We start from the raw sequence: 15,283 nt of genomic DNA on the forward strand, positions 1-15,283 counted from the left end.
CTAAATAAAATATTTGCATTTGAAAAAAAAATCACCCACATTTTTTAGATAAGTTATGAAGAAACCATCATCAAACATCATCGTGATCTACCTTATTTTATTCTTATCAAAATGTCTTATCACTCTCCAAATACCACATCTCTACACAGTAGGTATATTAATGAGCCATTTGAATTTTATCCAATAGGTATAAAATTCAAGACAGTAACATTATCCGTGTATAAATTTTCATATTTACTATTTTTAACTATAACTCCAGTGTTCTATTTCCTTGGCTTGTGTTATGTAAATAATGGATACAGTGTCATTATCGTCACATCAGAAAAGTATTTTTAGCTTCTCATTGCTTCCTTTTTAGATATGGAAAATAGCGTTAAAATACCATTTTTTTAAATAAAAAAAAACATAAATGCGTTTTCAATGAGCTTAAATAAGTAAAAAAATAAACTTTTTCGACTTTTGATTCTCATCAAAATCAAAATCATTTATTCAGAAAATGTGCGTGTGCTCTGAGGGCCACTCTCTCGAATTTCTTTGAAAACATGTTCAGGATTTAGTGAAGATTCCCAAAGAATTGTGAAAGTTGGAACCAGATTTTGTGAAAATCAAATAAGGGAATTATGGGCTTTAAAGTTGGACCCTCAATCCGCACATAGAGGATTGAGGGTCCACTTGTACCGGATAAACTAAGGGCACTAAAGAAAAAGTCTTTACGCCAAAATGTAAGATAATGCCAAGCAAAAATTGCGGACACAAGAAATTACAAGAAAAACATTGTATTATTTTCCATACCTGCGTTCAAAATGGACCCTCACGTGGAAAGATTATTACGCTTATAATAACAAAACCATTAACTTCTGGCTACTCTTTGAAACCCTATATTATAGTATATAAATTGTGACATTTTGTGAAAGAAATAACAGATCACGATATCATGTTGGTTAAAAATTATCACCTAGTTAAAATTCGGACCCTCAGTCGTCCACTTTTTGGTTTTCGTTTTGTTTCGCTTAACGTATGATAGCTAACAAAAACACAAAATTGTCTCCTTTTGTGGAAAAAAATGTGCTACAAATACAGTACCATTGGTTAATAAAAACATCTTTTATTGTATAAGAAAATCAATTTTAATTTAGTATGAAAATAATGAAATAGGGTGACAACATTTTGCATAACTTACTAAACATTATTACTAAAAATAGCTTTTTCAGAATGTTTTTTTTTTAATGTCTAAAATTTGTAATGGAAGCAGCGTTGGACTTCATTTACCCTTTTAAATTTCAGCATAGATTAATAAATGTAGAGTTATCGGTATTAATAAACTTGGTTCGATTTTTCTCTTATTATCATCATAACATTGGAAATTACTATTTATTAAAACATGACATTTGTAATGACCAATACTATCTGAAAAGGGTGGAGGAACAAATTCAATAGCTCCGATGAGTTCATATACCTTTGATTTTATTCTTATTGTATATGGAATATTCAATAAGCAATGCTCACCGGTACCGTTTAAGTCAACTGTAATTATAACGTGTAATTCGTAATTTACAGATACGTTAGAGCCACAATGAAGACATAACTTCGATGATTCGTCAAAACAAATCGCGTCCTCCAAAGACTCAATCCCAAAAACGGATAACATATCCAAATTGAGTGGTAAGAAAGCAAATTGTCTTTCAATTGAAATCGATGTACAAAACTCGTTAACACATCGTTTTGAAAATAAGGCACTATAAAAATGATTCAAAAGAACAGTTTCATGAAAACTTGCCACATTACTTTGGCAATCAACAATAACGACGTCGTTATTTAATTTTAGTAAAGATTCTTTAAAGTAATGTTTGAGTGCTAAATCTGCTCGGATTTTGTATGGATCGTAACTTATTGTTGTACCTGCCAAACATTTAATGTACATTGAGATTAATTCAGAGCTGAACATGTTAATCAAATCATGTATATATTGATTTTGAATATAACCGAAACACAAAAGAAAAAATGTTGAATCTAGTCCGCACGTATTTATAATTTTTGTTTGTCTATTACTAACTTCAACAGTAGAACATAAGTTACCGTTTTGCATATGTTTAATTTGTTTAAGTATTTTAGTAGCTGTATCGTCATCTGTACCTTCTCCTCTCCAATTTTCAACTAATGAAGGCTTATCTGAAAAAACGGAGTCCTCATTAAGTACTTTAACTAACTTGGCCTTTTTTATAATTTGTTTTTTCTGAGAATGTTTCCTTTTTCTTCTATTAACACCTGTTTTCTTCACAACTTTATTGGTAACTCCATTTTCTAGGTCAACTTTTGAGGACTTAAGGTCACCTTCTATATATTGTGCAAAAATCTGAATGAATTCATCTATTCTGTATTTCTGTGTTTTAGTTTTGAAGATTAAATGTTTAATTGTTTTAAAAAAGCTTTCCACACCCGCAGACGATGGAGTCAGATTGTCAGATTTAAAATGAGAAACTAATATATTAGACCATAGTGGAAGTTTGAATAATATCCTACGCAGTGTAGCCGCAATTGTCGGCAAATAGAATGGATTGTCTTCTCTAGCATCAGTATCGTGATTATCGTTATTGTTTTTTTTTTAAAAGAACTTCTTTATCAAACTAAGAAAAGAAATCGTTATTAACTTCATGTTCCTCAATTACAAAATCTATACTCTCGGTGTGTTCATTATCATCTAATGGTGGAGAACAAACGTCTTTATTTTTTAAAATGCTGTCGAGTTTTCTTTTTGTAAAAGATATTTTTTTACTGTAGCACACGTCTAATATGTCCTTAATAGTACTTTTCAAATTATCAAAATCTTCACATTTTTTTAAATAATATATGCATCTAATATAGAATAATTTGATTTCATTGTCAATTCCTTGTAGACATGGTAAATTGTGCAACGTTTTGATGAAGTGGCTCGTATCGAGTCTAACATAAACAGGTGGCATTTCTAGATTGGTTCCACTCAAAATATAAAATAAATGTTCAATGTATGTTTTAGTAGAAGTGAATTCAGTAAAAGTTGTGATCACAGCTGATATTAATGCTGCACAATCATCAGTTATGACTTCTTGAGGCTTCATCCCATCTACACTATAATTCCAGATCCTTAACCAATTACAAATAGATACATGGCTATGAGAATCAGTTACCATCTGAAAAATTGGGACGGAACGCAAATTTTTATCGCACGTGATTAGTCCTTGGTACAAAAACAGACGTTTGGTAATAGTTGCACCATTTGGAAGAGAAACTGCTTTAAAAATTGAGCCTGTAGCATCAATAGTTATTGTTGACCTATTTGTTGTTTCACAGTACACTTTGTAGAAATCAACTTGTTGTTGGCTCCAAAAGTGGACAGTAAAATTTGGAAATGTAATAATTTGGCGAAATAAATTTTTGTATTTGTCGTCATGAGACATAGTCAACAAAGATAAAACTACATCATTGTGAAATTGCCGGCCAATCCTTTCATCTGACTTAATTTTCCGTAGGGCACTAATAGTTGGTAATACCGGTGGAGATGATACATTTTTTAAATCATCAGGTCCCTCAGATAATAGCTCAGAAGCTAAATCTTTGTGCACTGCGATAGCCGGTCTGTGTTTTAATATCTTCGCTAACTTTTGTCGCTTATACGGGCTCAGCTTAGATTTTTTTAAGACATTGTGTTTGTTTTCGAGACAAAAGTTCGATACACTGCAGGAGGCTGTATGAAAATTGTGAGTCCTTTTAAAAATATTAACATTGATTTGTGCATTGCACTGAGAACAGTGGCCTTTAACTACGACTTGTTCACTTGAAATTTTGCTCGTCTTTAGAACCCATGTGCACGGTAATTTTGAATTCAGCCAAATATTTTCTTTTAGCATTGTCGACCATTTAAATTTAGGTAAAGTTAAATAAGTCCTGTAGCGGTTAGAATCACACCGTTTCTTGATAGATCGAACGGGTTTAATTTTTTCCCACTCATGTACATCAATATCAAACGAGAATGATGAAGAATTATTGACCGACTCTTTAGCAGACACAGAATCAGCAGTTGTTGTGGTGTCTATTGAAGGGTTGGTGTCGATAACATCGCTGGACAGGTTTTCTGTACTTATAGAACAGCGATGCCGCAAGAATGACATGTGCAGAGCTTTACTAGACATTCTTCCATTAATTTCTTGAGACATTTTTAAAAATATTGGATTGTTATATTTAATGTGTACATCTTGCAGATTAGCTATATATTTTGTAAATAATGATATTTGTTCTTCTATTGGAACAGATGGTATGCGTCCTCTTGGCATGGTTATAGGTCTGTTGAGAAAAATCCCTATTATATTATTAAATAAAATATACGTTATCAATAATTTAGAGAAGATTTTAATCAAATTTCATAATAAAGACATCATACATCTGGTAAATTACAATAGTACACTATAACAGGCACTTATGCGTTAAAACATTATAGATAGCTGGGCGAGAAAAATCTGACATCAGTGTAGGTCAGATATACACGTGAAAAAAATCAATATCATAGCAGTATATTCAACTTTAGGAGAAATTTAATTAGTGTGTACCTAATAGTAGTTGTTAAATTATAAGACTAGGTAGGTACATATCGAAATCAGACTTACTTTAAATCAAAAGTTTGATTTCCTTGAACGCGAGTGTCTTGCTTGTACAAAGATACGATTGCACATTAAATATTTATAAATGCATTAACGTAATTATCACTGTTTCATAGAACTCGCAACAAATCCTTATCACCAATCACTTCCGATGCACTCACATAAACGATATTGCTTACTAAACTAATAGCGACTATTGTGTAACACAAAAACATCACTCAGAATTAACACTACCTACATTAAAAATTAAAGGTGGGCAAAAACAAAATTAATGTCACCCTACCCACATACATTAATAGTCAATTCAGTGTAAATTAAAATTTGTTGTTTTAACGTAATTATTATTATTAACAAATTATATCAATTATTTAAAAGGGTAAATGAAGTCCAACGCTGCTTCCATTACAAATTTTAGACATTTAAAAAAAAACATTCTGAAAAAGCTATTTTTAGTAATAATTTTTAGTAAGTTATGCAAAATGTTGTCACCCTATTTCATTATTTTCATACTAAATTAAAATTGATTTTCTTATACAATAAAAGATGTTTTTATTAACCAATGGTACTGTATTTGTAGCACATTTTTTTCCACAAAAGGAGACAATTTTGTGTTTTTGTTAGCTATCATACGTTAAGCGAAACAAAACGAAAACCAAAAAGTGGACGACTGAGGGTCCGAATTTTAACTAGGTGATAATTTTTAACCAACATGATATCGTGATCTGTTATTTCTTTCACAAAATGTCACAATTTATATACTATAATATAGGGTTTCAAAGAGTAGCCAGAAGTTAATGGTTTTGTTATTATAAGCGTAATAATCTTTCCACGTGAGGGTCCATTTTGAACGCAGGTATGGAAAATAATACAATGTTTTTCTTGTAATTTCTTGTGTCCGCAATTTTTGCTTGGCATTATCTTACATTTTGGCGTAAAGACTTTTTCTTTAGTGCCCTTAGTTTATCCGGTACAAGTGGACCCTCAATCCTCTATGTGCGGATTGAGGGTCCAACTTTAAAGCCCATAATTCCCTTATTTGATTTTCACAAAATCTGGTTCCAACTTTCACAATTCTTTGGGAATCTTCACTAAATCCTGAACATGTTTTCAAAGAAATTCGAGAGAGTGGCCCTCAGAGCACACGCACATTTCAGAAATTAGGCCTTCACAGGCACTTTTTCGCTTCATATTCTAAATTAAATGATGTTTACCAAAGTTACAAACTACTAGCCAGCTACTAGCCATCATGTTTCTAAAGTTGTTGGTATCATTTATACATAAAATAAAATGCAGCGCAATCGACCATAGATATCTGCTTCAATATTAAGTTGCAAGATTCCACTTCAAGCTTCCACACTTGTAAAAAACAGATAAAATCGACCTTGTTAGTTTTCTAATCTAAGCATGACATTTTGATCTAAGCATGATCTTTGGTCAGCCTCCTACGTTATCTCTTACTACTGTGATCCTTCAACCTGTACGTCCTTACACCAGATGGCTTCCATAAGGGAGTCGTCAGGGGAGACATGACACCGAAATCCAATTCATCCAATATCAGCTGCAAGATCCCCCATTCGACATGTTATAATCATCTCAAATAGGACCTGTTGTAAGCAGCCTACGTCCAGCCTCTGCTGCTTGCGACTTTTTCCAGACCACCTAGTTGGTGAATGCCCTACATTAGCCACGTCGTCCTAACATTATCTCTTAATAATTCATCCTTGATTTAACCACAAATACACCGAATATCAGAACGCCCAAAACAACAAACTCTTTCACCAATGAAGTTGCCGTTGTCGTAGCAAGAACAACGTCCCTTTATTAAAATTCCGATGCCTCGTTTAGTACGTCCGTTGCATAATTAGTCTCGACCCCGTAGCACTTGCCACTTATACATTGACCAGTTTTTTGTACAATTGTGCCAGTTAATGTGGCCGGAGGTGGGCAAAGGCCCAGATCAATACTGGACTTTTTTGATGCATAAATATTATCACAACTGTTCTTATGAGGGTGGGCAAAAATACCTCTCCCACTTCGTTAGTGAACCTAAGTCCTTACTCATCTTTAATTATCTTTATACAGTCGTCTGATATGGGGGCTTTCTGTTAAGAAGGTTTGCAGATCGCAGTGCATTTGCATATCTTAAAATGCAGAGCATTTATTTTAAAATTAGATGAGCTCATGCACTGCTTTTCATGAAGGGATCCAGGAAGACCAAGAATAAGTTATACGTGTCAAATACAAGAAAAAAGTCAACTCGTCGTATAGTATCAAGAAGTGAATCAGTTAGCAATTGAAGAAAGATTAGAAAGGAATATATCTTTATTATAGAATTGTAATTATTCAGAATGTGGACCTTTTCAAAAAAAACAGTTTCCGACCATTTTTCGTTCATGTGGCCGGTTTGTTTTCACTCTGACATGTTTTTAAAGTTTCCCAGAGGCCGCGAGGAAACCCGTCCGATATTAGTTACATTCTACTTTAGGTATGCTTGTCATTAGCAAGTACAACTAGTAATTAAACAACAGGTATCGCTTATATTGAAGTTGTACTTATCTACGGTTGCAATCAGTAACTAAATTACCGGAGAAATACTACTTATGGGAATAATGAAAAGTTCAGAAAAATACTGCTTAACAGTTTTTAAATTCTTTAAAAAAAACTCCCTGATTACAGTTAACCTTAATTAGACCTCTTTACCCTGTCCATAATAAAGCCGTTTATATTCCTAAGGCCTACTGGACACTGTAATTTACATAATTACACCTTGCCACGATCTCCCATAACCTGGTTCCTTGAGGACTTTTACAGCTACTTGCGGATATATCTCACATTTTCCATCAAGTTTATGATTCAAGTAGGACCACGGACCAAATATAGTGAAGGACCCGATATATATGTGGTTATATCATTTTCTGTTCGTCTGTGACAGAGCGATGGGATGTATAAGCAGGTCACTAGCTTTTGTCTGCGGCCTCGCCCCAGTACCAGCCCCATTTATCTGCGAAAACGGAACCGATTTGATTTTCATACAAACTTTCACCACATAATAATGTCACTTAGGGGATGATTTAAAAAAGAGGCCTATGTTTGAACGGAGGTCTTTAACTACGTGGCATATCAAATTTCAGATTCAGATTTCGAATTTATAATATTGGTTTGGAAGTATGGATTTTTTGTGGACCTCGTACTTCGAACCGTCACATTCTGATCTCACTTGAGCGCCAAATCGGTTATGAGAGTCTGTGTGTAGGTATTATTATATAAGAGGATTCACACATACCTGAAATTCCAAAAGGGCACGTGACTGCTATTATATGATCGTGTATGGAGGAATTTTCAATCAGAGTTCTCATAACATTGGTTAGGTACAGTTCACTCTACATACTTAGTTACCCTGCACGGAGCTCTGTGCGATTGTAATACGGAGATGTTTATGTGCTGTAGTCTGTACTATTGTTATCTCCCGCATCTAATAACTGACCGGGTCATAAAATAACTCATTTTACACAATCTTAATTAATTTTACATATCGTGGTGTGTGGATTGTACTCGGAAGTGAATGTATGTATATTTTATGCTATTGTTTATATATTTTTTTGTTGATATTTTACTTTTGCTTTATTCAGTCTTGGGAAGTTTAGAATATTGGTGTATTTCAGTTTAATAAATCGGTCAAGTGCAGTCGCACACGTACGGAGTTCCGTAGAAATTTGTATGTCTTTGTTTAGCAACCAGTGGGCAACCATATCGTTAGTTCGCCCTTCGTCCTTAAATGTATCAGCTCTTCGCGTAACTTGCGACGGTAATTTTTTAAATTTATTATTCATTTGTTTCATATCATATATAAAGCGCTTATGTCACATTTCCCAATCGTATTTAGTCACAAACGGATATACCGATAGCCTCTTTGTTGCTTCGAGGATAATTTAAAATGTTTATTTTACTTCAAAATAATATCTAAACTCAATCTAACTTATCTACCCCATGGAATTAGTAGGTACTGAGATCGAAGTACTTACTAAATACATGGTCTACCCAGAATGAATTTTTATTGACAGCTAGATAATGCCATGTTTAACTGAAATAATTTTTTGCAGTGTAGTAAAAATCAGTATTTTGAATCCCACTAATATTATAAAGGTGAGAAAGTTGGCTGGGCCAATTTTTTTTAAATTTGGTATTAAGGTAGCTGATATCTTGCATTAGCAAATAGGATACTTTTATCCCTTAAGTACGCGAGTCCCGTAGGATTTGGTCAAAAAATCTTCTAGTCAAAGGCCCTTTAACATGTAGATGATGCAACTCCACAATTATAACGAATAATAAAGCGCGGGTAACACCGCGGGGTGTAGCTAGTAGGTAAAAAAGTATAGTATTACATTTATTAAACATGTGTTTTGAACACCATTCAACAAGCACCTGCTCACCTTCTGGCCCGTAGTCTACAGTCAATAACAAAGTATATTTTTATCTATACATGTAGATCTTAATAATAATATTGTTGGATAGAAGTTGGCTTTTGGAAAGGAAAGATTTAATATCTGTCAATTTGTCAATTATTTGGAGCCTTGAATAATCAGATTTTAATCGTATTAATCAGAAATAAAAATTGACGCCGTATTATTCAAATAAATTAAATAAAACGTTTAAGTTTATATACAAGTGAAAATTGGAGCTAAAGCTAATGCATAATTTATTGATATATGTACCAAAATTATGTCATTGTTTATATTATTGTTTTATAATTTACGTCTCCCCTGTGGTCGCAGTATTGGTTTCAGTAACAAAAGTGTTGTAAGCCTGTTTTGTTCACCACACGATAGTAATATTAATACCTAGTCTGTGGTCAGTGTGGTAAGGTGTCGCAAATAGACCATCTCACAAATCAGTCAATAGGTCAACGCGTATCCGGCTCGAAGGACCAGTTTCCTCTTTCTAGATCACTGGACTACATCGAAGAATTGTAAATAGTAGCACGCTTTTTTATTTAGATATTTATTTACCGCATCACTCATTTGCTGTGCGCTGTATGTGGCTCTAGAAAATATTAAGTGTCATTTAGAAATTTAGTTTGTGTTTATGAAATATTGGTGAAGCTTTTGTCAAATTATAAATTCATAAATATATACATTTAATTTCCAAGGAGGGTCGTCGTCAGTCAGATTGTAAAATCTTAGCCAAATAAAAAAAATGTTTTATTTTTACATTACATTCCATTTAATTTAGAATAAAGATGGAAAATGCTCCACCGACAAGAACATAATGTTCTTAATTAATTGATGATGATGATTTTTACATTAATAATGGGTTTCACCTTGTCATAGCCCGAACAACAGAGATCACAAAAAGATGAAAGAGAGAGATAGAGAGAGTAATAAAAAAATTAAATATCACGTTGTGAAAAATTAAACAAAAAATTAAATAAGATTCTTTCATTTAATTAAGATGTGTTTTTGTTTCAGATAAAACCAGGGTACCTATAATGGCGCGCGGTAGGACAGTATTCAAACCCAGCGGAGCTGTGGGCACCTCATCTAGTCATAGGATAAGCTATTGTTTTGTACATATCGTCCTCTTGTTATTATTAGGTAAGTGCACTAATGGGTCAAAAAACATTGTATACATATACGAGTATATAACCTATACTTTGCCGAAATAGTTTTAGCTTGAGTGAATACACGAATCGAAAATTTATTAAATAACATATATCATAGTACTCAACTGTGTCAAACAAAAAAGAGATCCCTTCATGGGATAACTCCGCCTTTGTTGTACCTATCCTTCTTGATTTGTTTCTATGATTACAAACAAACAAGCAAACAAACAATATAACATATACGCATGTCTCTCTATATAACAATAGACGCATGTCTCTCTATCAGAGATTTGTTTACGTCCAGTATTTTTCAAGTTTAATCCCAAAAAGAAGTATACTTTTTAAATTTAACAATAAACTCGACGTAGTTTCGCAAAGCGGACACAGTGTGATAATACGCATTATAGTAATTCATAATAATAATGCCCAGACGGACGGAGGTGACCAATTGTCGTAAAATTTAAGCTGTGATTGGACCCCATATTCTAGCCGAGGTCAGCCTCTATGTAGTACCTGTTTTGGGCTGGGTATTTACCATTTTATTGCATGTAATATAGAATGATGCAAGACATATTGAATATAGATCGGCATTCATTTTCCAATCTCATTCCCAACTATAAAATCATATTTTTAAACCCCGACGCAAAAAGTTTGACCGTTAAGTGTGTCTGTCTGAGTCTGAGTACGTGGCACCTTAGCTCATCAACGGGTGAACTGATTTGGATGCGTTTTTTTTATTTGATATCTAATATATGTTTGATCAAAATCGGTTCAGCAGTTCAAAAGTTGTAGCGAAATGAATATTGAAAGTCGGGGTTTTTTTTAATTTGTCTAACAAATAAACTTGTAATATTATAAATGTTCGTTACCTCTTCGCGCTTTATCTACTAAACCAATCGTTGTGAAAGATCTCATATAAATAGTTATAATTACTGAGAAGTGTTCCCGAAGGAATTTCACATATTTGAATCCGCGAGTCAAAGCTATAGTTTAGATATTAATCTCGCATTTGACTAGCTGTGTAAATTTATGGAATTTAATAACCTTTCATAACAAATTTTCAATAATGCTTACGTTGGCTTTTATTCCATCAACATATTATTATGGTGATTGCGTGTTTGACCTTGCATATGCAGTATTACTATGCAAAATATTTGCAATAATGCATTGATATTTTATCCATTTATTGTTTTCATAATAGCTCTTTCTTCTGCGTCATAATTTGCAATAACAAAAACAGAGCTCTGACTACAATATGATCAGTCTAGTTAAGTTATTAACTGTTTTTCATTATAATTCATGTAGTCATTTTTCATGTCTTCCGTCGGCCTTCACAATACAGTATTCTATGTAATTTAGAAATTATTCACACGTGCATGACGAGAAACTTATTTAAGGTTTAAGGTCATCCATTCAAAATATTTGCGATGTGGTAGGTGCTGGTAATAAAATAAAAAATCTAACCCTAAATACAAACAAGACTCCCATTATTTAAGGTGTGGATGGTCTAATGTCTATGTAATGTGTAATGTCTTTACTAGTGGACCTATATTTCTATTATAATAGAGAGAGATAGGGTTACAATATCACTTCTTTATCCACTATCTTACAGGTTAGACAGAGCCGCGAGCAAAAGCTAGTTCCATGTAAAACTATATCCACTTAGTCCAAATAACAAAAGTTTTGCCACTTTTGATAATATTTCATCGATTTTTTAAATTTCAGATTTTCCCAGTGCACACAGTCAAATCGAAAAAATGTACCTCGACACAACCGATTTAGAACTGTTGGTGGATGAGACGCATCTCATGAAATTGATACAAATGTAAGTTTAGAGTGAAATAAAAATAACTTCGTTACTTTTATTTGTGTTAGTATTCCATAACTTCCAAGTTTCGAAGTTACTGTATGACTACTCATTCTGTATGATTTGTCTATATATATATATATATATATATATATAATAAATAATATTTTATTTTATGTTCAAAGTGGAGAATACAACACCACCCTACAAATATCAGCTCAGATCCAGCATCCAGACATCGTGCAATTAGTGCCACAAACTGTAGAAATACCTGGTTCCAAAGAACCGAACACGACCATACAAAACTCGTATGATATCTGCGCATATGGGAAAAGTCCAGGTCATTCTGAGGTCACGTTCAATGTTACACCCAGTGGTTTCGTCAAGTAAGTACGGCATGGCATTACTTCTTTTTCATAGTCTCGCGTGTTCCTCTAGGCCTGGGGTCAGCGAAAATATATATTCTTCAATTTTAAAGATTTGGCTGTGATTGGTCATCGTAAAAAATACATGCTTAATTTTAAAGATTTAGCTCCGACATCAATCACCTATGGGAAGGCTGTTGTTGCCTGTCATGGCATTTAATGATGGAGTGATTTTATTTACACTGCTTCTCTAGCTCAATGGTCATTATGTCGGATTGCTACACTGGAGGTCCCGGGTTCGATCCCCGGTCGGTTCAAGATATTAAGGAAAAAATATCTTTTTCAAATAGGCCTGGGTCTTGGATGTTTATCTTTATACGTTATAAAATATAGTATTGTTGAGTAGTATCCCATACCACAAGTCTCAAACTAACTTTGGGGCTAAATTAATCTGTGTGATTTGTCCTTATATATTTATTTATTGCGGGAACCATAAGCGAATCGTGTAGTGTGTGTGGTTTATGTAAATGGTTATTACTGCCTTTTGTTCTGTACTAGTGTTTCGCCTGAATGCCATTACTGAGCCTTATCAATTGGCCACGGTGAATGGAAAACGAATCGTTTGTGTAAATGAAATGCGATAAACTTTGTCAAGTGCCTACTTATTGAAAACACAATGCTAAATTGTACATCGTAATATAAGTAATAAAATGTTAGAATTGTTATTTGTTGTTTTGTCTAGCTTTCTCTTTCTCATATTCGCGTGTTCCCGGTTTACGGCTGTGGCGCTTGAGTCCGGGATCCGCGTAATACTAATCCTATAAATTTTGGAGATTTGGGTCTGAGATTACTACCGGCCGCTAGCCTGACATCAACACTTTTTGGGAATGCGGCCTGGTATGACATCCACAGGAGGATATGGAGTGGCTCTATGGCAGATTTCTTGTTAAGATTAATTCCTAATAATTATTTTATTAAAACCCTGTGTGTCAAAGAACATCGAATATTTGCATCCGTGCCAGCGTTGCCAGAATTTTTTTAGGCAAAGTGGGATCTGATCCTAATGAGTAAAAAGCGCGATTTATCCACCAAACGCAGGACATAATAGAAAAAAATAACGCAAATTAATATAACTAGTTAAATAGCTTGAAAATTTGAAATTTATACATTTACCCTTTGTGCAAAAGTATGCGGGATGTCGTGTTTTTTTTTACTTGGTGACTCTGCAAATCCAAAAAATCGCAGTCTCGCGCGGGCCATTAAATTTTGGACTCAAAAATCGGGACGATTGGCAACGCTGATCCGTACAAACCACACATTCACATTTATCAGAAGACGAAGATAAATGATACAAAATGTTGACATTTTCAAAATGAAAGTTATGATTAACTTCTCTAGTTGTTTTTAAAGAAATTATGTGTTCATTGCAGTCTCGACACAGTGTTCCTACGTATAACAGTGATGCATTCCCACGCTATAAACGTGATCTCATACATCATGGGCTGGATCTACTTCGCGGCGTGGTCCGTCTCTTTCTACCCTCAAATCTACATCAACTTCAAGAGGAAAAGCGTAGTCGGTCTTAACTTCGACTTTCTGGCACTCAACATCATGGGCTTCACTATGTATTCGCTTTTCAATTGCGGATTGTACTTCTCCAAGGAAATCCAGGTATGTTTAAGACACAAGGCCAACTAAACAAACAAACACTACGGAGAGATGGCGTTACGGTCGAATCACAGTATAAACCAACAAGTTTTGAACGCGTAGTTGAAGTTTTTAATGCCGGCTTTGCGGCTTTAAAGTTTGGCGGATATGGCATGCATTGCATCTTTTTCATTGCTGTGAATAAAAGCTCTCGTACAAACTACACTAACTTAAAAATGCCTGATGATGATTGTAATTTTATAAAGCGTAAACCATATATTCTAATTTCTCTATGTGTTTTTCATTCCACCAATTAGTTAATCGTTATTAACGATTCGAACTAATTCTTAAAATAATTACATGCTTTAATTGTTTACAGTTCCAAATTACTGTACAATATGTGCGATGAATTAATATGTTATTTCCTCAAGTCAGTGAATAACACTGAAGTCATTATCATTACTCAGTTTTCAATTGTAATATAAATCTTCATACACAATATTTATGTGGTAACTTGTTTAACTAAATATAATCAGTCAACGTTAGTTATTGAACAAGTTAGATTAGCTTTATCTTTATTAAGGAATTGTCTATTTGTGCTTCGTGTATTTCATAATTCAATACAATAAGGCGTTAATGTGATGATTTTTGTTTTTTTACCTTGGAAGATTCAGCTATGATTTTACAACCTGCCGCCTAATTAGACCCTCCTTGGGAATATTATTGTTACCTGTTAGCTGCTGGAACAAGGGGTCGAGTGACCAATTCTAGGGCTTCTGTATGGGAGTGTTTTAAAATATTCCGCTTTCTACTCTTATGTAAACTATATACAAAATATCCTAATTTTATAAATGCGTTTGTTTGTTACCTCTTCATGTTCACCAATCAATTAACTCAACTTACTCAACCAATCTTCTTGAAATTTTGCATACATATAGTTTGAAGTATGGAGAAGGACATAGGGTACCTTTATCCCGGAAAAATTACTGTTCACGTGGGAAATTACGCGGGCGAAGCCGCAAACAAAATTATATTATATAAATTAATTATGTTTATCTTTTTGTGTTTCTTTTAAGTATGTATTACTTATACGTCTTTTCAGGGTGAATATTTCAACCGCCACCCCCGCGGTCTCAACCCCGTACAACTGAACGACGTGTTCTTCTCACTTCACGCCGCCTTCGCCACCCTTATCACCATCGCACAGTGCTTCCTGTACGAGGTGAGTTTGTTT

At 33.9% G+C, this 15,283-nt stretch overlaps 1 protein-coding gene across 10 annotated transcripts in view; it reads left to right on the forward strand.

Annotated features, from left to right (window-relative positions):
- The window catches only part of Ctns (Cystinosin), a 41,772-nt gene that overhangs the window by 17,736 nt on the left and 8,753 nt on the right, over positions 1-15,283 (forward strand). For 6 of the 10 annotated variants that reach the window (XM_053747019.1, XM_064436033.1, XM_064436035.1 and 3 more), the window contains 5 exons: positions 10,097-10,222; positions 11,956-12,055; positions 12,223-12,423; positions 13,833-14,073; positions 15,152-15,271. In XM_053747019.1, coding sequence (XP_053602994.1) covers positions 10,117-10,222; positions 11,956-12,055; positions 12,223-12,423; positions 13,833-14,073; positions 15,152-15,271 — 768 coding nt within the window. In that variant the 5' untranslated portion in view covers positions 10,097-10,116. Of the gene's footprint in view, positions 1-8,066; positions 8,196-8,292; positions 8,437-10,096; positions 10,223-11,955; positions 12,056-12,222; positions 12,424-13,832; positions 14,074-15,151; positions 15,272-15,283 lie in introns of those variants that run through there. The other 4 variants (XM_053747015.1, XM_053747014.1, XM_053747021.1 and 1 more) reach the window with 3 other exon arrangements.

The sequence above is a fragment of the Plodia interpunctella genome, chromosome 6 (genome assembly GCF_027563975.2).
Source record: "Plodia interpunctella isolate USDA-ARS_2022_Savannah chromosome 6, ilPloInte3.2, whole genome shotgun sequence".
Taxonomy (NCBI): Eukaryota; Metazoa; Arthropoda; class Insecta; order Lepidoptera; family Pyralidae; genus Plodia; species Plodia interpunctella.